Raw genomic sequence first — 26724 nt, forward strand, 5'->3', positions numbered from 1 at the left:
TACTACCCATACAGCCATGATACAGAAAATGTAATGCTCACTGGACCAAAGAGTGCTGGAAGAAACCTGACTGTACCTTGGTGGTTAATGTCCATCCAGGAAGACAGAGACCTGGCTTCCCATTTATTTTTCATTTCTGGAATTAGTGTCCAACATAAAAAGGGTTTTTAACACAACAGAATGAAAGTGAGACTGTGCCTATACCTGACCCAGGAAATCAAGACAAAATGCAGCAAGTTAATTTTATACTAGGATGAAGCAAGAGAACAAGAAGAGTAGGGATGAACATGATAGCCCTAATGTTAAATGATACACTAGCCTGTACATACAAGTTTGATTTAACTTTAAATATTGTTTTCAAATACTAGTTGCTGATGCTTTCAACCTTTGCCCATCTCAAATCAACTTATCTGGATGTTATGATATCTGATCCCCTGGTTTCAGAATGCTTAACCCTGTGATTTGCCATTAATTTAACACGCTGTGATGCACTACACTACTCCACTCCTGCAAGATCTATAATTATGGAAAGACACACGAGTGCTTCTGGTCAAAGAGTAAGCATTAGAGCTGCAAAGACTAACCAGAATAATTTTGATTATTGTACCAAGATGCATCTACTATCAATATAACTAGTGCTAATAAGTGTTTAAACTTCTACTGTATTTGGAATGCAGTCGAGCGTGTAATAGATGCCAAATCTGTCTGCATAAAGTCTTTTTACAACAGACACATGCAATTAATCGATCTTGAAATTGCTTTGAGATTGGGTGTTAAAGAAGCCTATGAAGTACCAATAACAATCTAATGAAAAATTAAATTGTTTTATAAAACCGATTAGGATTTTTTTGAACTGGCATTACTTTCTAATTACCCAATTAATTGTACCATTGTTTTTCGGCTTCCTCAGAAAACAGAATGTGTGCTTACTGACACCGTTTTAAGTTATGTGCGCCATATTTCCTGACTTTAGGACAAAAAAAATAATTAGAAAAGTGGTTAGAAAAAAGCAGTTCAATTTCATTTTAATCTATTAATGTGATGTTTCCCGAACAAGGCGCTTTTCAGTCAACACGCAAGATTTTGTAATTAACTAAAACCTAGTCCGCTATTTTCAGAGAACAAGCATTTTATTATTGTTCCCATTATTTATACATATGTCTACCGAGGGGAAAAAAAAATCAATTGTGCAGCCTGTTTTTAAAACTGCAATTTTTTCCCCCCCTCAGCATTCAGAAAAAAAGGCATGATACGTGGAAATAAAACAGGGAGAGAGAGTACAAAAATAAGCATGCTGCCATCTGCACTTGTATACCAGCTCTAACACACTCCATTATGTATGTACTTTCAACCTAAAGCTTACCTTGCTAAATCAAGTATGACCTTAGATGTTATGATGTCTCCATAAACAGGAATGTGATTTAACATAGAACAGGTTTATCAAACGTTATGGCTGTAAGGTAAAATGCAGTAAAATGTTGCCAAGATGTATTTGCAAACAGCACTGAAGTAGTTGATTTAAAATAAATTACCTGTTTTTGTTAGCAAAAGATTATCCAGATGTCTGTCTCCAACTCCAAGGATATAGGTAATCACACAGTAACCAGCTGCAATAACAAGTAAATTATAAAACAGAAATATTTCAACTTCTAGAAGTCGTGTTTCATACCACTGGTACTCATATGCATGTTGACACGTTAGCACTGAGATCACAAGAAGGAATGTGGTAGAGAAGATAAAGATCATGTTGGGATTTAAGGAAACGTTTTTGGAATAAAATTAGAGTGACATTAACAGAAAATGAAATACAAAAATATGCCATTAATAAATATTTCTTAGTATTTCACTTGTATATCATTACTGTAGGTTATGCGTATACATACACCATACCTATCTATATAATACTGGATAGATACAGGACTATCATTTAAGTTATGAGACACTCCATTTTTCCAGCATTCAATCAGTATAGTATTACTTTAACTTATATAGGACTAAGAAAGGTACAAATAAAAAATTCAAAGACATTCAGAAATGCTTGCTTGTTTACAAAGCGTGTTTCAAGTACCGTATATAGGACTTTTGTGCCAGAAATATGGGGGAACTAAGAATCAATTTTAGTGGTGACAATTACATTGCAACTAAGGCTATACAGAGGCATTCATTTCTACTGCTACAAATTAAAAAAAAATAGAAATCTTCCCACTCCATCCTGAAAACACACCCTTTCCCCCCAATCAGGGTCCCCCTCATCAGGGAAGGGTGCGGGGGAAGCTGGAGAGGAGTCTATTTGCCACTGCTCTCTGAGCCTTCCCTAGACTGGGGTCCCTCCAGTCTTGGAAAGGCCTGGAGGGGGCAAGGGGAAGGCAGCGGCAGAATCCCATCTCTGATTGGGAGAAGCCAGCAGTGGGGAAAGGCGCAAGGGAAGCTATAGCTTAACTCCTCCCAATCAGAGCATTCAAGCATACTGCATTCATTGTAGTAAGAGAATATTTCTTGCAAGGGAGATCTTCCATGTGTCAACCTGGAAGATTGCTCTTATGGATGGGGCATACTTCTTCCACAAGGAAATCAATGAATGCCTATGGAATAGCAATTACTACTGGGAGAGCAGTGATTCTCCTGGTACAAACTAACACCTGTGCATGGCCCGTACCCCCAGAGATCACTAACAACGCGCACAGTAATGGCATTACCATAGCTAGTAGGGTCCAACACAGCCTTCCAAAGGGTGAGCCACTAACATTTGTGGAGAAAGCACTGGAGTCATGCTGCCAGGTTAATTTTGAACCAAAATATACATTATGTCTAAGCAGATTCATGCATGATTTTTTTTTCAATTGAATACCACAGGAAACTTTGCAAGCTATACCTGCTATTTATATGACTGCTTTAACACTGTGCTAGAAATAAACAGAAATCAAATTAGTCTATTCTCATTAATGTCAGACAGGAAAGTAGAAAAAAAAAAAAAAAGAACAAATCGCAAAAGATTTTAAAATCAGCTTTAATAATTTAACCTTCTGCCTAACACCGATAAGGGATGTAATTTATCTCTCCCTGCATTATTATGGCCCCTAGAGGAAAGGAGAGACAGGAGAAACTGTCTTTCAAGACGGTTTCTAGGGAGAAGGGGGCACTTAATTTCCACCAATCGCTTGCAGGAAAGACAGAGAGATATTACAATACTCTCATCAGAAAGTGTAGATCACTTCTGGGGCTGCACGAACCTCTCTAATACAGGTGGCTGCAATCTCATTTATGCCATATGCTCTTCCCCAGAAGGATTTTTCCATTGCCAGGGTCTGCACCAACAGAAATAGGAGCTCCTTGTACACACTTATGTATTTTCAGTTTTCTTCCACTAAGACAGAAGCCACATTTTGATTTTGTAATCAAGAAACATCACCTCGGAGTAACTAGGTTTATATTCAGTGGAGCTGAAGACAAGGAAAAGGATCTATTTTTAATTCTGGCTCAAGTTAGTTCAACATGGGATAAGGGCAAGGATATTTATGTTCCGGCCTCGTGTTCAGAGGTAGGAAAACAAGTGATGCAATGGTATGGTTGGAAAAGCAAGGTGCTCATTAGTTATCCCCTGTTTATCTGTGTCATCATAATGCCACATAATGGGTACATTCCCCTTATTTCTCATAGTCAATGTTCCTTCTTGTTGTCAGTTTAATGATCCCTACATAATGCTCAGCTGAACACTACTCAAACTCCACCGATCTAACAATCACACTCTGTCCTTTGTACATGCAGCAAACTATTAAGAAAATGTCCATAACTTACCACAGCTCTTCACATAAGTATCCATCACCTCTGCACTTATTCCATGAGGCCCAGTATCACTTGGTGCATGCTTCCTGAAGAAGTTCTGAGAATACATCAAAAACACTTGCTTACTCGACATAGCTGGCAACTATCTTCGGGGCTGATCGAAGAGTTAGCAGTTTATAGCGTGGGCTAAACTTATTACCATAGTCTATTTGTAAAAATCCTGCTCAGTTATTAATCTTACTACTTAGAGACTGTCAACGCTGCATGCTAAAAGTGTTATTCTCAGAACTGTCAGATAACATTAAACAAAGGAAAATCAAGCAAATTCCACTTCGGTGCTACGGCACTGTTTAGTTTATGTTTATTAGCCTCTTCTTATTTTCTTCAGAAGACATGGATTTAGAGTCACTTTGTCACAAACTGAAGGGCTCTTCTTTCTTTAAAATAATCCCATAAAGTTAAATTTGCTTTGCAGGCTTCTGGCCTAATTACCATGACTGTGAAATGCTTCTGCTGTAAATATAGTTTGTGCTAGGCCAGCAAAAATTAAAACAACAATAGCAGTTCAAATTAATAAAGACACTGGGAAACACATCTGAGAACATGCACTTAACATTACATCTCTCCCTACAACATTGCTTCAAAAACAAACAAATCAAGGGTATGTCCATACAGCGCAAGGCAGCTTTATGCATAGACACTCCATCCAGCTCAAGTACTAGAAAGCAGCATAGTCATATTAATTAACCTAGCACTTTAGTTTGGTTAATTAGCCTAGGTAAGCAGCACAACAGTTTAATGTGTTGCTTTGCCAGGGCTATGACAGCTACATTGTTCCCAATAAGCAAGTTCATCTGCAAGTAGCTCAGTGCTCTATGTGTGGCAATGCACTGTGCTATATGAACACAGCCTCAGTGATACTAAAAAGGAAATTAATAAGGTTTCCTATTGAAAACTGGCATTGAACTCGACTCTTACCCTCATTCCAAAAGAAACCAATTTTGGTCTGACCAAATTAGCACTGTTCAACCCACAAACTGAAGGTAAATTAGCAGTTTTTCAATAAATGGCCACATAAAGAGAAGCTGTGCAAGTGTGCATCACAAAGTTTCCGGTCAACTAGATTGCCCTAAACATAAGGGAGATCTGAGTGTAAGAGGAGAGGCTCTGTGAATAGTAAAAGGCCTAAAGGACATTTCTACACATACTTTTTTGTCCCACGATGCACCGGAGATCTGCCGATTAGTCAAGTCTAATCCCAGGTGCTACTGAAAGATTCTAGACAGGATTTTTAAATGCTATATGGAAGAAAAGAGTCCTGCTCTCATATGCTGGAGGATTTGACGAGGAAGCTTTCTGTTGCCCCTATCTCTTGGCTGTGCTGAAGCAAACCCTACCTACTAAGACACAATTTAAAAGCTTGGCAACTGCATCCAAGCCCAGGGCAGAAAAGCTCTGTGTTTATCGTACAAGAAAACAAACCCAGGAAATTTTACACTAAAAACCCACTGAAAACTTCAAAGCTGCGTAATTAGGCCACCGAAAACTGCTGACAAAGTTTGCACATAGAAGCTTAATTCTTCCTGCTGGCATGCATCTATTACAACCCAGGGCTGAATTCTTTCATCCAATATTCCTCAAATACAACCTGCATATTACTTTCTCTGCAACTTCCAATCGAAATTATAGTGCACAATGCTAGGAACTGATAAGAATGAATGCACACATACTGAACAGGCACCGTGAGTAAAACCTACGCAGATAAAAATAGCAGTTCATTTGTCTATACCAGTGGTCCTCAACCTTCACAGCACTCTTCATTAGACTCAAAGAATGCCTCAGAAAATGCCAGCTTTTAGTTTTTTTCTCACTTTTTGAATATGGAAGCATAATAGAATGTTTTTTCCTGTTGCAAAGAACTCAGAAATATCCTAATGGGTCAGACTGTTTTTAATACTATCGGTTCCTACATTAAATTTCTGGGTTTATCTAGTGAATCATCCTTGCACACCTACCAGTACTAATGTTGCATGGCAGCCCATGACACTCTTGAAAGGATCTGAAGGCACCCGAGGATGCCGCAGCACCCTGGTTGAGAACCACTGGTCAATACAGACTGTTTAGTTGTGCAGCTCAGTTAATTTTCCAGTAGCTGCATCTGAAGTAGCAAAGGTTCAGTACTAAAATATTTCTACCACTGTCCTGTCCTATCCTATACCATCTATGCTACTGGCTATTAGGAGAAAATGTTTATCTAATGGATCGCACACTGGACTAAGGCCCAGGAGACCTAAGGGGTTTTTGACTGTGTCAACCTGTTATGTGATCTCAGGAGAGATGCTATTTTGCCTCCTATTTTTTCATCTGTCTTTTCTATTTAGATTGCAGGATCTTCAAAGCAAACTATTATTCTAGTTTCAGTGCAAACGCAATGTGGCTACCGTCTCATTTGGGGACTCTACAGCATTTAAAAAAAAATGCCTTCATACAATTTATACCACGGTCGCACAGACGGATGGGTTCAAGGTATGTTAGAACAAAAGAATAAAAATAGAAGAAAGTTTGCCAGATAAGAATACAGGTCAGAAGTTTTAGAAAGGGCATGATATTTGAAACTTAGGGTTGTTGTACAATATAATACATAAGTAGCAAGAAAAAGCTGGAGATGCATACTCAGCTTTCTCTGTGTCATTTCCTAACCTGAGTGATCAAAGAATAATATTGTCTGTATTTTTATATGCATACTTTATGTTCATCCTAGCATTTTTAGGTAGTGTATGATCAGATGGAAACTTTAGTATCATATAAACACAGAAATTACTGTGCAAAACCGTAGACTCCAAGTATGACAGAAGGCACTACATGTGGCACAGAACTGCTGATGGAATTTTCTTCCCCCAAGGACTTTTAACTTGTGCTATAATGGAAGATGCCTGGTGAAGCAGTATTTTAGCTGCAACTTCCATGTAAGCTTTGCTACACAGCACTTACATTATGTCTATCACTACCAACCATTTTAACAATGACATAGGACTGTCCAGGTGGCCCCCAAAGGGTTAGCATGTGGCCCACAGGCTCCCATTATGGCTCCCCAGCACTCCTCCAGCTTCTACGTCCTACCCCCACTCCTGAGGACAGGGTGGCACAGCAGGAGAGAGCTGGCATGACTGAATTGCACACATGGCAGGGGAGGGACCAGACTGCTTTCAGTGTACATGAGAAAGGAGCTGGGCTACCTATACTGCAGGTGGGCAAATGGCCAGGAGGAGTGGGGTGGGCTGTGCATGCAGCTTGGAGAGATGGCAAACTGCCTGTGTTGCAGGGGTGCTAGGGGGTGGGCTGCCTGCACAGCACAAATGGCCAGGAGGCGAGGCGGACCTGGGCTGCCTGTACTGTGCACGGGGTGGGGGATTCAAGGAAGGAGGCTGCCCATGTGATGAGAGGCCCTTGGTCTGCAGACCATAACTCATGCAGGCCCCAGGACTGCGGCCCGCAAGGCTGGTTGACTGCCTGGAAATTGGACAGTCCTGCTATAACAGATGCAAAGAAGGTTACAGAAATTTTGCACTAACTAGTATCACAGCCCTGTATTGGCATCCTTGTAAAGCTATAATCCACTTTTAGTGAAAGAAGAGCTCTATAATACTATGAGTGAAAAGATGCTCCCAAAAACCTAGTTTATACAGCAAAAAGCTTTGGTATTTATTCAAAATTGATTTTCAGGACTCTGAATGGCAGCAGATCTAAAATGTAATTAAAATCTATTTTAAATGAAACATGAGGCATTTAAAACTACTCATTCATCAACAAAGCAATGTCAGAACACCGGTGTCAAAACAACCTGACCTTTGTTCCAAGTCCTTAAAACTAACATGGCCAATTAAAAGTATAATGTACTTATACAAAAGATCTTCAGTATGGAGCTTTATTTTCAAAAATAAAGAACTTGTGGCTTAAAAAACAGAATATAAGAATGTTTTTCAAAGAAAAAAGGATTCTGGAAAAAACCCAGCTTTTGGTTATGTCATCTGGGCAATTAAAGAATGAATAAGACACACGCCATATCACTTACCTGTATACTCTCTTCAGTTGCAAGAACTTCTGCCACAGGGACTGACTGAATAAACTGCATGAAACCTGTAACACAAAAGCAGAATCCTCAGTGCCGAATGTATGAAGTGAAAAATAGCATGTTGCAGACAAACCACCACTGCTCTAGTCTTCCAGCCTGCTTCACTTGACTGGTAAAGCTGTGCTTCTACATCTAACCTGGCGCAAGACGCTTATGACAACTGCAAGGATGCTTTTGAAAAGCAAACTCCTGTGCAACATTTTGAATACATAAAGATTTAATCAACTGCTTTTTTAACATTATCCATTTAGCAGCAATGTTGGAGGTAAACCTCATTTTCTTACTTTGTCTTGCAGTCCAAATTCCAGACCCCACAACTGCTTATAAATGGGACCTGAGCTTCCTATAGAAAACTACACAGATAAGCTGACATTTATTTTATTGTTTCAGAATCATGAGAAGAATAATGGTATGGAGAAAATTCCACCAGGCCTCCATATAACGGTATGAAACAACAGAAGCTTTCTGGTTTTTATTCTAAAATGCAAATATCAAGATATCCTTTTCATGAAAATTTAACTCATTTTCACAATCCAAAATTCATTTCTTCTCACCCTTCAAGACCTATATTACACTACACTTTTCAAATATATGGGTAGCATGCTTATATAATAGTATCCCTTAAGTTTTGTCCTGAATTGTAAGCTACTAATTCTTAAATTTCAATAATTCACAATGGCTCTCCAAAGCAGTGTTAGCCAATGACAGCTTACTGTAATACAGAACTGTACTTTAATGCTTTCTTTAAGGTCAAGATATTACCATGTATTAGGAAACCTAAAATATTTTTTAAAGGAATAAAGAATTTTCAAGATTTTACATTAGTGTGAAACAAGAGAAAGTTTTATGTAAAAGGCTGTTACTAAGATCAGTACATTTCAAGTACTGATCTTAGTACTTGTCAAGCCTAACAAAATGGAGACTAAGATATCTTACATGATAACTGCCTACAAAAAAAATCGGAGGTTGGGGGATAAACATTAGCAAGGAAAAAGAGATATTCTAAATTCTTTTGGAATTTAGAAGAATGTTTTAACCATCAAAGAAGTACAAACTTGGAACTATATAAGATGTGGTGGTCCATTTATCGATATACCTACGGTGTGACTATTTTCATGAATATTCAGTTTGCTGCAGGGAAGGTAGCAAACACAACTGGACCTTCTGGATAAATACATTTGAACTGCAGGATGCTGTATGCCCAGAAGCCAGTCTGAGGGTGGAAGAATTATGATTCCACCCCAGGAGGTAATACCAAAAAAAAAAAAAAGCAGAAGGTTCAACATGCTAAATACCATAATCAAAAATGAGAGAGGAAGAGAAGTAAATCTAGCTCATTAGCAACAATAACTTGGCAATCTGTACCAAGGTTTTGTTAACTAAGAGATGCATAAGAACTTGATGAAGCTGGGGCAAAGTGATGGAAAATGAGCAACAACAATAACAACACAATATTTATGAACTAGTTTCAGGATTACTGCAAAGCCAAAAGGGAATCATCACCATTTTACCGTCTAAAGTCTACTGTACCTTCCACCTACATCAAACCAAGACACTTGCTGTGGACAGTAACTGAATGAAGGTAGATGCAAAAAATGCCTGGCTATTGTCTATTATTTAGGAAAAAAAAAATAACCTTACCATGTTTTGTGCTAGTAGCCAGTACTTTGTACGGGGTCAGTTTCAAATCCAGATTCTCCTTACGCAAAAGCTATGAGAAAAATATAAAAGACAAGTGGAATAAACTGGTTTTCATAACAGAGTTAAGCTATACAGCAGCTTGTCCTCTACTCAGGGAACTCTGTTCCAAGCCAAGTCATATTTATGTCTGTCTGCTCGAACCCTTCCTAGGCCAGTCAAGACATTTGCTTACATAAAAAAAAAAAAGCCTGGAAAAACTAAGACTTCTTGGAATGCAATAGCTATAAAAAAAAGAAGAAAAAAAAAGAAAAAAAGATAATAAGAAAAAAAAGAACCGAGTTAAGCATGCTCAGATGCTTTTCCTACCCTTGCCTTTACTCAAAGATGTCAGTTCCCCCAGCTTGCATAAGCAAAAGTAGGCAGTGAAAGAGATTGGATAAAGTGGAGCTTTTAAATGACTTCTTCACATCTGCGTTCCTGGACACAGATACAAACACTCTTCCCCATGAGACTTTACAGTCTGGCATGAGAGAAATACCAATCCACCTACGGTTAGTGCTGACCTAGTGAGGGGGCACTTGGACAGGCTGGACATATTTAAGTCGGTGGGCCCCAATGATCTTCATCCCAGGGTACTAAAGGAACTGGCCGGTGTCATAGCAATACCACTGATGCAACTGTTTGAGCACCTGTGGCACTCAAGACAAGTCCCAGAAGACTGGAAAAGGGTCACTGTGGTCCCTTATTTTCAAGAAGGGGAGGAAGGAAGACCTGGGTAGTTATAGGCCGGTTAGCTTCACCTCTATTCTTGGCAAGATCTTAGAAAAAATCATAAAGGATCACATTTGTGGGGGGCCAGCAGGTAATACAATGTTAAGGGGCACCCAGTATGGGTTTATAGCAGGCAGATCCTGCCTGACTAACCTGGTCTCTTTTTATGACCAGGTCACGAAGTGCTTAGATGCAGAGGTGGAGACAGATGTTATCTACGTATACTTTAAAAAGGCTTTTGACATAGTGTTGCACCCAATTCTTACAAGCAAACTGAGTAGCTGTGATGTGGATTTTTTCACAGTAAGGTGGGTGGCTTATGGGATGCACCTAGAGAGTGGTGGTGGATGGGGTGGTTTCTCCCTGGAGAGATGTGGGAAGTAGTGTTCCCCAGGGCTCTGTCCTTGGACCAGTGCTGTTCAATATCTTCATCAGTGATTTGGACGAGGGGGCTGAAAGCACTCTGTCCAAATTTGCAGACGACACCAAACTATGGGCTACAGTAAACACACTGGAGGGCAGGGAGTGAATCCAGGCAGATTTGGATAAACTGAGGAAGTGGGCAGATCAGAATAGGATGCAATTCAACAAGGATAAGTGCAAGGTGCTGCACCTGGGGAGAAAGAATCTCCAAATCACCTACAGACTGGGAAGTACCATTCTGAGTACCATAACAGTGGAAAGGTATCTCGGAGTCTTGGTCAACGCAAAAATGAACATGAGTCACCAGCGTGACCAGGTAATAAGTAAGGCTAACTGCACTCTGTTTTGCATCAGTAGGCGTATCACGAGCAGGTCTAGGGAGGTGATACTTCCCCTCTGTGCAGCACTGGTCAGACCGCAGTTGGAGTACTGTGTCCAGTTTTGGGCGCCGCACTTCAAAAGGGATGTGGACAACCTTGAAAGGGTTCAGAGAAGGGCTACTCGTATGTTTGAGGGCCTATGGATAAAAGCCTATGAAGACAGACTGAGGGACCTGAATCTTTTCAGCTTCCACAAGAGAAGGCTGAGAGGTGATCTTGTGGCTGTCTACAAACTCGTCATGGGGAGTCAGCAGGGAATAGGGAATACTCTGTTTACTAGGGTGCCCCTTGGGGTTACTAGAAACAACAGCTGCAAACTAAAGAAGAGTAGATTTAGATTGGATATCAGGAAGAAATTTTTATGGTGAGGGTTGCCAAAATACGGAATGGGCTTCCAAGGGAGGTGGTGCTTTCCCCTACCTTGGAGATGTTCAAGAAATACTTAGATAGGAACCAGCTGGAGTTATTTAACCCCAGCGCTCTTTCCTGCGTAGAGCGGGGGGTTGGACTCAATGATCTACAAGGTCCCTTCTGACCCTAGAAATCTATGAAAAACAGACCTTTGGTTAGTGCTTCTTACCTTGTCCATGAGCGAAATAATTTGAAGAATAAGTTGATCCTGACGTAAATCGTCACCATGTTTAAATATTACGGGGTATTTGCCTCCATCTTCTGTTTTGAAGAATAACTGGGCAGGCATTAGGGCACTCTGGAAAGGAAAGTATGCCACATCCATGTACAGCAGAACAAATCCAATTCTCACACCTTCAAATGTGTCACAAGTTTAGGCTACAAATAGCTTCCTCTACATTCTAGTACACATAAAATGTTTCTCTTTCTTTCTGGCCTTCTTGCATGATCCATCCCAAGTGATAAGGCTGCTAATCAAGGTGCCAAATTCAGTTACAAAAATGTATTTGTGGAAGTTAGCAAAGATAATCAAAAGGTCCCTCTATGGTTTAGCATCTCAAAGCAATTCCCACTCCCCCATCTCTCTCTACATCCCCTTGGCTATGCCAGGGGAAGTACAGGAAGCACTGGTTGTGCACTAAGCTCTAAACGTTGGTAGAACTGTGCTCATAGCATTGCTGCCCTGGGCTTCAACCAAGGAGCACTAAGTGCCACAGGCATCCTCTGTGTGTATTCTGTGCCATACTGGGAGGGGGCAGGCAGAACAGTGGCCGATCAAGAAGGAAGCAAAAATCAGAGCAGCAGGTCAGGCAGAAAAAGGGGACCAGTCGGAAGTGGTAAAAGGATTTTTGCTGCCCTAGGCAACCAATATTTGCCACCCTCTCTTGTAATGAACCTAGAACCTGATGGGAGCTGGCGTTAGACGGAGCCCTGGAGCAGTGACCCCCGAGGAATCCCGCAGTGAGGTATGTGCACACTGATTTTGCTGCCCCCTTCAATTTGCTCCCACCCTAAGGTGCCACCTGTTATGCTGGCCATGACCAGTGGCACTCAGGGAAGGCACAAGGCTCATTTGTGGCACACCTGCCAAAGAGGCTGGCTCTCACCAGTCCAAAACTCAGCATCAAGAAAGTACTATTGCCAGTTATCAAAAGTTTGCCTCCAGAAACTTTTAGGCTGTGAAATTCCTAGACTCTCTACCCAGTGGGAAACCTCAAAATACATTATTGTATTCCTGTAATTAAAGGAAGCTTTAGTTTGGATAGTCAAAATAAATAAATACATAAGCAAGCTTGGAAGCAGTAGACTAAGTTGTCAGAGCCAAACAATTTAAACTGACCAGAAAGGAAATAAAAAACCTCAATTAAATTAAACACTCCAAAGAAATGCTAGGGGTAGGAAATCTTAATGAATTGCCTACTTAATTTACTTAGTGCAAGTGAAAATTCCCTTTAATTATCTTTTTTTGAAGAACTAATTTAATTCTGTTTGCAGTCCTGCTCCCCACCTCCCCATGAAATGAACTGAAGAAGATCAATTATCTACTTGAATAAATTCATGTATTGTAACTGAGCAAATGAGAAATGAAACAAAAACAACGAGGTATACAAATGGAGATTTTTAATTGAGCTGTTTCACTGGAACTGTTCGTGTGCAACTAATCCGCCAGGCACAGCAGCCCTTTTCTGTCCTTCTGACCCTGCAGACCTGCCAATTACCACTGAGCCTCTGAACTGTTTTAATCCTCAGGAAGCAGTTTCAGAAGATGGAGGTTACTCAGTTTGAGGTGCACTTGGACATCAACGGCACTTTCTGTAGCACTGTATCTAGATTCTGCCTTTTCTTTTGGGAACAAGTTTTATTTGAACAAGCAGAACGGTTGCTCTGGTTCACTGATGTCAAACTCATCCGGTCTGCGAGCGGGAGATAGACCAACCCCCTTTGGAGCAGCCATGGCACTGTGGGCAGCACACATGTGCACAGCAAGCCCCACGGCCAATGCATGCTGGGATGGACCAGCCGCATGTGCTGCACTCAGCACAGGGCACGCAATACAGGCAGTGCCCTGCTAACTGGCTCCAGGTCCAGTGGGACACCTGTGCAGTGCACATCCTGTGCCAGCCCTCTGTGAAATGTGGTGGTCCAGCACCATACACAGTGTACAGTACATCCTGGCCCTGGGGCTCACTGTGCACACGATGTGTGCTGCCTACAGTGCATGGGCCAGACCCTGCGCTGCATATAGCACAGGGCATCTGGGGTGCCCCCAAACTGACCCTCTATGATGGCGGCAGTGTGCTGGGTGGGGTCCAACCCATACACCACATGCTGCATGCAGAGCCAGGGCTAGTAGATGGGGTTGGTCTAGCAACCCAGCCTGACAGTAAGGTTACACACTATTCAGAGTTTTAAATGAGTTATCCAAGACTTGGAAGGGGTGGCAGATTGCTACTGCTGTCTCTGACCTCTTCCCACATATGTTACACAAGGCTGCTATATACATCTGCTGGGATTTTACCAATGATAAATGATAAACTTTAGAATTGCCTGTGTGATCCTCTTCCTTGTCAGCAGTTACAGAGGACACCCAATTTGACAAGTCCCACAAATCGAACTTGAACTATACAATCTCCCAGCTTTCTCAGTGCCCAAGAAAGAGTAGCAACTCAATAGAACAATGCCCGGTCGAAAACAAAAGGGTTGATGCTCATCTTCAATCTAGAGGATACACCCTTCACTCGTCTATGACTCTGCCCCATTTTTTTCGTAAGGATACCCAAATGGCATCAATAGCTTGAGAGGTCCTTCACCTTTTTGGGTGGCTTAAAAGTTATGCCTGCATAGTACAAATCTGACCAATGAACTATATTCTGGCTACCTACAAATTAGACTACAGTGGGCTGGTGAAAGTGATCTTCCTAAATATTATCTAGATGGTATTATGTGTAGCCGTTTTTGTTCTGAGTACTAACGGGAGATCAAAATACTGGAGTTAAATATTTTTAACATTAGCTTAGCTCTATCCAATTGCAAATTTTAGTGTAAGGTTCTGGATCCAATGACTTGTCTTGGGGAAAATCAGAATAAATCATGCCTAAGTCAAAATCTGCAGGTGAAAGATCAAACCTTTTATAGCATGCCTTCAGTTAGGAACTCCCTCTGACCAGATATCAAAATGTTCACTATTTTATTCCTTTCAGAGGAGCATGTAAAACTCATTTTTACAAAAGGTATTAACAAGTATGCAAGCTATCTTCCTTAAATTTGGAATATACCTACATACACACTTCACAAGCAGAGGATAACCTTCCAGGCAGAGCACTTTAGCAATGGCCGCACTCCAATACCATAGCAACGAACATATTATGCACGCTTAGATCATGCATTGGCTCCACTAAAATCAATTGCATTAGCCTCTCAGTTTCAGAAGTAACAAGTTAAATTCCCAAGTGAAAAACTATCAGTAGTCTAAACACTTGAGACAGTTGCATTTCACTCCTTCATTTACCTTAAACAATGTGGCTTTCTCTGGGATGATGCCTTTAATTTTCACTTGCGGTTCTAGAGGAAGTGGAATAAGTTCCATATCTGCCAAGTTCATCTTTTCATTGTCTCCTAGTAATGCCTGCAGCCTCTCATTCTGAAAAGACCGAAAAGTTTAATTAGATGAGAAGGAAAATCCAGTCTAAAAGAAAGGGATAGCAAGAGCATAAGGACTTGTTCAACTGAAATAGTTGGATACAAGTGTGATAACAGAGAAAGTTACATTATTTACTGAATATACATTTACTGCTTCAAAGCATACATACATCCTTAATGCCCACTGAAATGATTCCAGGAATTTGAAACTGCTCATACAGATACAGTAGACACAATACTCTTGCAATCATTCATACGTATCTCTGTAAATTGACCTACTATCAAAAAGGTGTTCAGCTTTCTACATTTCTCCAGTAATCGTTAGTTATTCTGTTCGAATTTTGGGACGCAATCCCACGATTAGTTTCATGCTTGTCAATACCTGAACTTGTGTGAAGCCCTACTGACGTTAATGGCTCGACTGGAATGAACTGCTTGTACAGCTGAGATTTCAGAAACAGGGCCTACGTTTTAAATGGTATGTTCAATCAGCAATACGGCACAATACTGCACTATCTTAGATAGTGACGACCCCACAGTTGAAAGGCTCAGCCTACCTTCTTCTACCTACAATACAGAAGACAGATGCAGCACACACCATTGTTTTAACAACAGCTGGAGACGCAGATTGGCCAAAGGGTTACTAAAAGTGGTCTGATGCCACAAAGAAAGTTCACGCACGCACGCACGCACGCACGCACAGAGTAAATACGATTTCCCAGCAAAACTTACTATCTGAGGCAAGATGAGAGGCAACTAAATCTGGTAAGCATGAAACTAAAGGGTATTAAGGAGAACAAACTGAATGAATATGACCAAGAAACCCAGAAATAAAGGTGCCAGTCCACAAAGGTATTTGGATACCCAAGTTCCACTAAAATCCACAGGAATTTGGTGCCTAAAATACCCCTGTGGATCTGCAAAAAAACTATGGAAACAAGAATAAGTAAAGATATCCAGAAATGTCCAAAAATTCTCTAAATCTATTGCAATATTTATAATTGAGCATACTGTGCGCCACGAAAAAGAACAATGAAAACTGACTATAAAAAAAGGGAAATCTTAATAAAGATGTAAGCTAGTTATAAATGCCACATAATCTATTACATGGACTCCAAGGGCTTAACTACAGGTATATACCAAATTTTAATTCATATGTATCAACCATCCCCTGGGGAGGGGGAGATGGCATCAAACTTTTCGGTGAAAATGTGGTATATAGGAAACTGTTTCTAAGAAAGGCTAGAAGAGCTGAAATGTTTTATGTTTAACACCAGCACGCACATATGTTAGATATTCATGCTCGACAAATGTAGAATGCCTTTGTTATAACCTCATCACCAACAGTTCCCCAGGAAAACTTAGCACACCTGCGCTCCAACTCAAAGCTCAGATAACCAAGGTTTTCAATCCGTCATTTACCTTTTTTTTACGATTCCCACTTTCACGCTGCACTGCCTTCATTAGATGAACCAGTCGATCTACAAATGTCTGCTGGGCTGCCAGCAGAGAACGCATAACCCTGACAGACTTATCACCCTACGTAAGTTTGAAAAAAAGAAAATTAGTTCTTTGTTCTGTAATTATTTCATCTGGAATTTGTACATTTATTCTTGGGGCTATCTGTGAGTTTCTGATGATAAGTGAACAGCTATCAAAGCTATCCATTCAAAGAACAGCATTTTCTGTAAAATATAATCAAAATTGCTCTTGCTGGCAATCAATTATCTGAACTTTCAATGCACTTCAATTTATAGCAACAATAATTTTAGTGACAAACATTCATGCATGACAGCCTAATTCACAGGGCAAAAATCAGTTAACTTGCTCGAGAAAGCTGGCAGGTAGAATACTCTTACATTCAACTCAAGTCACAAAGAAGTTTCTGAAAAGCCTCCATAAGACTAAAGTTGAAATGCAAGATGCCTGGCTGTTCAACATTAAATCAGTAAAGCTTTCACATCTGCACCACAAATTGTACATCGTTTGCCAAGCAGAAGTTTTTTCTTTCCCTCAGTCCTCCAGCACCCTCTTCTACTGACACCCATACTAACAATGAGTTTTGCTTCATAAGTTAGTCACCTCTCCTGTCAAAGCTTGTGCAGCAAGAAGGGACATTTGTCAAAAAAAAAAAAAAAAGTAACATGATGCAGGATGACAAACAATCTCTTAGAGCCTAGTGCTTGAAAAAGTAACAATGAAACAAAAAGGAAAATGTTTTTTAGTAGTTACACTCAAATTGTTTTCAATTCGATTCACAATTATTACAGAGAATTGAAAACTAGTCAGGGAAATATTAAGGGGCTTGTCAGAACTTGTCAGTAGTACTTGTGATATGGCAAACTGTGCTTACTAAGAAACAGCCCTAAAAAAAAGTGTGATTATTGACAAGGAAAATTTACCTTTAATAAAGCCTGACTAAACCTTCTCATGACGTTCAGGTACATTTCATGAGTCTTTGGGTCCCTCTGCTGAGTGTCCTGGTCTTCACACTCCACTATCACATACCTTCAACACAAACACAGTCCACGTTAACCTTTGACTATGTCAAATTCTTGACCAATGCATAATAAAGATCTGCAGATTATGCAAAGGAAAAAAAAACAGCACTTCACTCAGGTTGATAAGCATAAAAACAAGGGTCTCTGTCCCTGACGCTGCTACCGGAAGGTGTCCTTATTAACCTGAGCATGCGCGCGCGCACGTCAGGCTTTTGAAATTGATTTCACTAATGTAGGCTACCAAGGCTAATATGGTGGACAGGCCTTCCCAATTAGCCATCCATATAATGCTTGTCAATAGCCAGAAGATCCATGAGATGGTCACTTTTACATCCCTTTATCATCCCGGTCTCAATTTGAGCACTTAGAAAAGTAGCAATGAAAATAAAAGAACTTCCCCACAAACAAATGCATATACCGCTACCACCCTTCTTCAGCAGGTGTGGAGAGCGAGAATTACTTGACTCATCCTTTGAGTGTGGCGATGAAAAGGCAATGTCCTAAAACAGAATAACGTTCATTTTAAAAGGACTATCCAACTAATGGCTTGGAAAATTGTGTTCATTAGTTTTTTGGAAGGACAGTAGGTGCTGTTTTACACACAGTGGGCATGCCTACACAAGACATTTACTGTGCAGAGGACTAATTAGGTGTGCAGTAAGTATCGCGTGTCTACATGTGTGCCCCCACTAAGCTGGAGTAAATTATTTTACTCCACAGTAGCATAGTACTTGTAGCTAGTACTATCCTGCTGCAGAGTAAAAAACTCTGCAGCAGTGTACATGTAGACACTGGCACAGCTGGCTGAGGCAAGATGGTGCTTCAGTGCACGGGGCTAACTGCTGACTACCCCACACTGAAGCACCCTCATGCCCCCTGCCAGCTCCTCTGCAGCACAATGAGCCAGGTCACAGCAGCCTCAGGTTGGTAGGCTGACACTGCCCCCACCAGCCCCTGGACCCAAGCCAGTCCACACACAACGTTAATACGTGTTAACGCCTGGACATGTAGACACTGGCCTATTCCTGCTTACTGTGCCGTAACTTACTGACTTGAAGCCAGCATAAATGCACATGCAGACACACCCAGGATGCATGTTAACCTTGCTCTTGTTTGTGTTTTTGTGGTGCTTGAAGGCATCAGGCACAATGACAACTCCACTGTGCTGGGCATTAATCCGCAATACCAATGTTTTGGGGTAAATGGTTAAAATGTTTTCATTTGCAACTTATGCTCAAGGGCTGCTTACAGATGTGAAAAAAACCCAGCACTTTACTTTCAGCTTAGTGCGCCCCCACACCAAGCACAGTGCATGCCCCGAAGAGGCACTGCATCAGTTTGACTCAGCTCGTTCAACGTCTATACAGACTGCACGCTTTAGAAGGGCTTTTTGGCACTTTTATCAAATAGTTGATTGATTGAATGGGTTGAATCAGCTATTGGATAAAAGCACCAAAAAGCCACACTGAAGAATGCAATCTATACAGACGTTGGACGAGCTGGGTCAAACTGACACACTTCCTCTTCCAGTAAAGCACTGTTTGTTTCTTTTTTTCATGTCTGGCCAAGATTCCTAAATACAATGAAATCCCGCTACAACTGTGATGGAGACTGAAATTTGCAATTACACATTAAAGTAAATATAATGACTAAAACAGAAACCCTTGCTAAATATCCATTTTATGGTATTTTAACCAAGGTAGTTTCAAGATCTGCTAAATAAAATATTTTGCCAAAGGTAGATTATGACATGCTTTGTTTCTCATTTAATTTATGAGTTAATTATAAGATAAACATTTAGGGGAAGAAAGGCACTGTCTGATAGTAAAGGATATACGCCCTGGTTCATTCATACAAGAGCTACAATGACATGAGAAATTTGAAACAGATGAACATGGACATGAAAAAGGAGTTGAGGAGTGTGTGACATGGTTACATGTACACTTTTCTTGAATGAACAGCAAGTTTTGAACAGGTATTATGCAACAGACTTTATATAAAGTATCAATAACGGATCATAGGCTCATACACAACTACGGCTGGAAAGGACCTAATATAACGTTGTCCGATCCAGCCTCCTGCTTATCCCGACTAAAGCATCCCAGTCAGTTCTGCATCTTGCCTGCTCTTGAAAATTTTAAAGGATGGGGACTGCACAACTTTCTCTAGGTAGCCTGTTCCAACACTCATAGTCAGAAAGGTTCTCTTAATCTCCAATCTAAACTTTCTCAACCTAAATCTATTTCCATCCACTTCAGGTAGTTGAAGACGATTATCAAATCCCCTGCTGAGCCCCGCAATCCCTCTGCCCTGCACTCCCCCTCTTCTATTCTCCAAGAATAAATAATTCTAGTTCTTTCACCCTTTTCTAGCCTCTATTTCAATCACTCTCTGCTGGACACTTCTCTAACTGACCACAACTTTCTTGAAGTGTGGGGTCCAAAACTGAACACAATACTTCATGTGAGGCTACACCAGTGGACCCTTTTGTATAGAGAACTTTCTTTTGTCTGCACAGAAACCCCTTGGGCTACTGAACTGAAAACTGTAATCCATGAGATTCCCTGACACTGAAGACTGCTTTCAGATCAATCTATACAACACATGACAAAAATTGTCATTCAATTTTGTGCATGTCACACTTTTATAAAAAGCTTCAAAATTCACACACACAAAAAAAGTGTGGATATACATTCACTAGCCATACAAAAACTGACTTTCACAAGGATGATCATCTTAATAATGTAACTAAAAATTAGTTCTGAATTTTCTTCTCTCAGTACGGAAACTGCTAATAGGATGCTTTGTTTAGGATTTCAGATTTATAAACCATTAGGGAGAAAACAAACTGAAAGGTTGTTGACAGCTTCTCCTGCGTGTTCAGTTGTCAAGCACAAGCTTTACAAAGGTAACAAAAACTAAGAAATTCATTAAAATCTGACCTTTTTATCCTTCTTTGCAAGGAAAATAATTAGACAGCCTCACAGATATTTTGAGTGAAGCAAGGAGTAAGGGCCTGATATGATATGTATTGGTAGGAGATGTGCAGACAACAGTGCTAGCCATCTGTGTGTACTATTGAAGTGAAAGAACAAGACTGACTTTAAGATCCCAAAAATATGAAGGAGTTTCTAGGGTTACTGTACTTTTCCATTGATTATTTTAGGCTCATGCTGTGTCTGGTTAGCTGAAAAACATAATTGATCAGCAGCCAAAAGGATTTATGGCTATGTCAGATCAAATTGCAGCTGTGACATTTGGATTTTGTCACTGAGAAATGGAGATGTCTGGAAGGTAAACAAATAAATTGGCTGATTTTGTGGTCAGAAGGCAAAACTGTTGCGAGAGTGCTGGATAGTTTGTCAACTGAGTCATGAAGAAAGTTTGTTTAGGTTTTCAAAGCCAATGTTACTGTATGGCGTACTGATATGTGTGTGTGTGGTTTGTATCACAAAAGGAAAAACCTTTCCAATGCGGAAATAAAGCTTCAAAGATTGTGAAATAAAACAAGTAATTTAAGTGAAGTTAGACCAATTTATTTCCCATTTAAAACCAAACAAACCTAGAATATGTGCCTATACCAAGTATTTGGCTGCTATATGGGACTGTAACTCCAAGAACAGGTTCTTGTACTGTGCACGTATACATTCTAAGACAGGCAGACAGAGTATGCATGCTGGTACATTCACAATGAGTTGTAAAACTGTAAAGAATCATATGGGAAATTTAAGTTGGATATTAGTAAGAACTTTCTATATTTGATGGTTAAGTACAATCAGCTAGAGTTTGTGGAATCTCCATCATTGGTATTTGTTAACCACAAATTATACAGACATTTGACTGGGATGGTTTTAGACAGGGATGATCTTGCCTTGAGCCATGGCGTGGATTAGAGGACCTCCTGAGGGCCCTTTCCGCCCCACTTTGCTAAGCATCTCACTTTAGCTGCATACTGGGAGAAGTAATCTAAGCATAACACTGGAAAGGATGGTCTTAAAACTGGAACCACTGTCATGGTAGGTCAGTTCTTGGAGTCGCATTTAACCTTTATATTTTAAATTTACCCCAAACACTTCCAAGCCAATTATGCTACCTTCATAATATATCAGCATTTACTAAAATGTACAGTAAATCAAGAATGATGTTTATGAAATACATATACCAAGGGCTACATTGCAGGTAGTAATTTAAATTACAACTAAATAAGGGAGTGATATGAAAATATTTCTTATAGAAGAGCAATATTTGTGTGTCTAACTATCTAGGTGTTAATACTGTGCTTATCTGGGACATCTCATGCAGCTAGTCTTAAAATTTTGAACAACAGGTTTGCAGTGCATTATACCAACCAAGTATTTTACCAAATGTCACGAGGCAGTGTATGAACTAAGAAATGAAGGCAGATTATGTGATGTAGTTTATACCAATTTAAATCTGAAATACCGTAAAGAGAAAGCAGAAGGATTTCCTTTTTTTCAAACTAAATGACACAATTTAAGGTCTATCATGTGAGGGGGTTTTTGTTCTTGTGTTTTAACTCTGACTGGAGCATTAATATAAATACACACAGACACACACATATACATAAGCAGAAGGTAGCTAATAAGGATAGAACTCATTGCCTTGTAATAACAATATACATGCCTATGTCTTTAGACAAAGTGAATTAGAATCATAGGTTTGTAATGGATCTCAAGGATCATCTAGTCACACAAATGCAGAAATGATATTCCACTATCTAGATATATCGATATATATCTCAATCATATCAAAATACATATTTCATAGTTTTAAATATCATATCAAAATCTATATATAAATTGGTATATATTTCAGAATATCATTCCTGCATTTGTGCCGGCACTTGACCAGATGCTCCTTCAGATTCCTTATAAATCTATGATTCTAATTCACTTTGTCTAAAGACATAGGCATCTATATTGTTATTATAAGGCAACGAGTACTATCTTGATTAGTTGTTACCTTCTGCAACTGCATACTGTACTACTTTCACCTCTCCGGTCTGTTTAAACCTGATAATGCATCTTGACTCAGACTGATATTGTAAATTCACCAGAGCTGAGAATGTTATCTTTTATCAGCCTCTATGCAGCACCTTGCACAGTGATCTTAATTCAATACCTTTTAGGCAGCACCATGACATAAACTAAGTTGTTTCTGACATACCAGTATAAATAGTTTGCCAAAGTGGAATTCTTGCATGCACGAGATATCAAGAAAGTGCAGAGGTCTTGCTGGAAGAGATTAAAAAAAGTATTAAAAATGAGATCATAGCAAAAGTGTATAATATTCTTTCACTGTACATATGCTTTTCACTTTTTCAGCCTTATATAAGCAGCCTACTTCTAAACAGTCATACTGTGTGATACAGTTCTCCAGCATGACTGTCACAAGAGTAGGTTTTGTTGATATGCTAATGAAGTGCCCAATACCTGCCTGCATATAGAGCAGGCAAGAGTTACTCCTCAGAGCAGATTTAGAGCCTGGAGTAAGGAGCCAACCCCAGTGAAAAATCTTAGGTTGAGTTTTCTTTCTTTGTTGCAAAAGCAGGGAGTACACATCACGTGGACTGCATCTGCAGCAGGGTGATGGATTCCCTGCTCTCACACTATTCAACTTTTCCATCTAGATGCTTATAATATTCAATTCCGATACAAACTTCAATTCAGTCACAAATATCAGTTCATCTTTATTCCTCAAATTTACATCTTTTATGTCTCTTGAGGCTTTGGCCCAAGAAGGTAATGAAAGCTAGAACTTCACAAAGCAGAGAAAATAAAATAGGCACTTTTATAATTATTTTGTGCAGACCTCAACTAGAATCTCTATGTTTTAAAATATCTTAAATGTCTAACAGGTGCAAGATATTCCCTATCCCAATATTCATTTTCACTACAAGTCACTGATTTTGCATACGGCACTACATACAATACTATTGTGTCCAACCAACATGTTCCTGTTAGCGCAATTAGGTTCATGAATGTGTGGCCTACAACGTTCAGGTAGCCATCAGCATTTCACTATCTTTATATTTACTTCACTTGAACACTTCCTTTCCCCTCATAGAGCACCCTTAAAAAAAAAAAAAAAAAAAAAGCTTTTGCCTTTCAGACTATCCAGCGATATACTCTGAGCAAAGCTCATAAACTGTAATATTATACTTCACTAGTCAAACTCAAGTAGCATGAAAAGCAATTTAAAACAAGCATCCATTCATTTCATCTCAGTCCTTTTCAGCTAAAACGTTTTACTTACATCAAGGTTTTCACTATCTGCAGACTCCTTTGTTTTAGAAGATGGAGGTGGTGAAGATACAGGAGGGATAGGACTCATGATTTGGGAACTGGAAAATAAAGCAGGAGAGTATATCTTTTATAATCAAGGATTTAGGTCATGCAGATGGATATACACATCAGATGAGAAAACCCACATAACAAACAATGGGTATGGACCAACATACAATTGTACTGCGATCAAAGGACACTGTGGGTTGGCAGTAGGTCAAGGGAAATAATCATTCCCCTCTATTCAGCAGTAGGGAGGCCACATCTGGAGTCCTGTGTTCACTTTTGGGCCCCCCACTACAGAAAGAATGTGGACACATTGGAGAGAGGCCAGCGGAGGGCAACAAAAATGGTTAGGGGGCTCGGGGACAGGACTTGTGAGGAGAGGCTGAGGGAGCTGGGCTTATTTAGTCTAGAGAAGAGGAGATTGAGGGGGGATTGAACAGCAGCCTTCAACTACTTGAAGCATGGTTCAAAAGAGGATGGAGCTGGACTGTTCTCAGTGATGGCAGATGGCAGAACAAGGAGCAATGGTCTCAAGTTGCAACAAGAGAAGTTTAGGCTAGATATTAGGAAGAATTTTCTCACTAGGAGGGAAATAAAACATTGGAACAGGTTACCTAGAGAGGTGGCGGAAGATCCATCCTTGAAGGTTTTCAACACCTGAATAGACAAACCTTTGGCTGGGATGATGTAGTTGGGGATGGTCCTGCTTTGAGCAGGGGGGTTGGACTAGATGTGACCTCCTGAGGTCCTTTCCAATCCTAACTTCCTATGATTCTGTGATGCAAGATGTGAGGATGCATCTGGTATGTCTGCTTGATTTTGCACTGATACAAGTACAGCAAAACTGCTCCAACTTTGACCTTGCTTTATTCAGGGTCCAAGTCAGGGTGATTTAGCTCACTGGTGTCAGTATAGGATCATGCTGACATAACAGAGTGAAATAGCTGCTATAGCTCTCCCTCCCCTTTTAAAGCAACTAAAATGCATGTCTGTCCATATCCCAAGATTACCAAATGAATTGGACATGAGAGGTAACGGACTCCATTAAACATAGTAAGGTTTTCTACATCCATATCACAACTAATCTCAAGTATCAAAATCTGACATACCTAAACATGCAGGCTCTGGCAGAGCCCCCTGTTTCAAGGGTGATCAATACAAAGTGCACCATGGATACTTTCACTGTGCTTATGAAAATGCAACACGCCTGTACCTGCTTCAGGTCTGAGGCAGTGAATGTTACATCACTGCTGACAGTGTTTTACTACACAGACAGCATTTCAAGCCTTCCTCCTTTGGAGTTCAGAAAACTGAGGGCACTCTATAAAAGCAGAACAGCAGCAGGAATCACTGAAAAATAAAATGCTGAGGTGCAATCCAGGAAGCTGAAGTGAGCAAAAGATACACCTTAAATAGAGACGACAAGACCTCTAGATATTTTTCAAAATGATTTAGGAGCTTCAAGTCCTATTTTTGAAAAAGCAATAGTCACATGGGCACTTTTGGAAGCCTTACCCAAAGCACCAGAGTTAAGCTCCAAAACAAAAGGGCAGGAAGATGGTGAAGAATACTGAGCAATGCTTTAGAGTAGTACTGGAGAAGGTCAGTGCCTTTGGTAGCTACTTTGCTGGCTATAGTTAAAAAAAAGAAAACAAACAACCAGAAGAGAAGATTTCACAGGCACCATTTAACTGAGATGCTGGCGTACGGCTGCCAACAACGGGACAAGGTCACATTCTATCCCAGGACTTCTCTTAGAAACTTAAAAAAAAGTTTCAAGAGCTTAGTCTGTTCTGTGTTTTACTAGAAGGTAAAGCCTGGGAATGACAATCCTGATGGCAAAGTGGTAAGGACTGAGGGTGATGGGAGATGCCCTCCACTGGAAAGCTGAATAAGGATCATCTGTTCCTACAGGGTGGATGATTAAGTAGTAAATTTCCAGTACTGGAGGTAAGCAGTTAGGGACCTTAGCACTTTCCCTTCTATTTCACTTTTCATAAAAGATAAAAAGCCCAGGACTTTTGAAAAACCTATCTGCAGCATTTTTACAATGTCCCTAAGAAACACGTAGAATTGGGTGCTTACTGTTCAGCCACACCCTTGCTTTAATATAATCTACTGCATAACAAAAGTTTTTTTACCTTTCAGTTAAAATTATCACTCAGTTTAAAGTCGATAAGCAAAACAGTGCTATTAATGGCTCAGCAAATGACACCAAAGAAAATCCAAAGCCATCCAGGAAATTCATATCTCCAGGCTGGATTCAGCCTGTGGAGTCGTAGGATACAGTCCATGGATCGCTGGACCAGCCCCAGGCCCACATGCACTACAGGCAGCATAGTGGGGCTGTCGAGGGGCCAGTGCATGCTGCCCACGGTGCAGTAGCTGCTCGTTACACACAGCGCTAGGGGCTGGCACAGGACGCACCTCTATGCAGCACCCTGCCAGACCCAGAACCAGAGTGCAGGGCTAGACAGCAGGACGCCACATGAAGCACATGCCTCACACTGGCTCCCCATGCTGTGTTCAGCGTGTGCTGCTAGTCCAGCCCTGCATGCTGCAGGCAGCATGCACTGGCTCCAAGGCTTACTGTGCTTGCAGCCCCCAGGGTCAGCACAGGGCTCACACTACCCACAGGACACAGGCTGGACCCAACGCTGCACACAGCGCAGGAGCTTCAGGGCAAGGGCTGAATGGAGTGTCCTGGACCAATCCTGTGCTGCCTGCAATGC

General features: G+C 40.5%; 1 protein-coding gene across 3 annotated transcripts in view; it reads right to left on the reverse strand.

Annotated features, from left to right (window-relative positions):
* Nucleotides 1–26724, reverse strand: part of PIK3C3 (phosphatidylinositol 3-kinase catalytic subunit type 3) — a 134562-nt gene that overhangs the window by 64519 nt on the left and 43319 nt on the right. For all 3 annotated transcript variants that reach the window (XR_003093780.1, XM_006022486.3, XM_025202841.1), the window contains 10 exons: nt 23958–24045; nt 22869–22936; nt 17583–17688; nt 16603–16719; nt 15050–15181; nt 11711–11839; nt 9557–9626; nt 7856–7920; nt 3796–3880; nt 1533–1607 (listed from right to left, as the gene is read on the reverse strand). Coding sequence is in view for 2 of the 3 variants with exons in the window: in XM_006022486.3 (XP_006022548.1) it covers nt 1533–1607; nt 3796–3880; nt 7856–7920; nt 9557–9626; nt 11711–11839; nt 15050–15181; nt 16603–16719; nt 17583–17688; nt 22869–22936; nt 23958–24045 (935 nt within the window). In the remaining variant the exon portion in view is untranslated. The remainder of the gene's footprint in view (nt 1–1532; nt 1608–3795; nt 3881–7855; nt 7921–9556; nt 9627–11710; nt 11840–15049; nt 15182–16602; nt 16720–17582; nt 17689–22868; nt 22937–23957; nt 24046–26724) is intronic.

Source organism: Alligator sinensis, unplaced genomic scaffold (genome assembly GCF_000455745.1).
Source record: "Alligator sinensis unplaced genomic scaffold, ASM45574v1 scaffold1018_1, whole genome shotgun sequence".
In the NCBI taxonomy this organism is placed as follows: domain Eukaryota; kingdom Metazoa; phylum Chordata; order Crocodylia; family Alligatoridae; genus Alligator; species Alligator sinensis.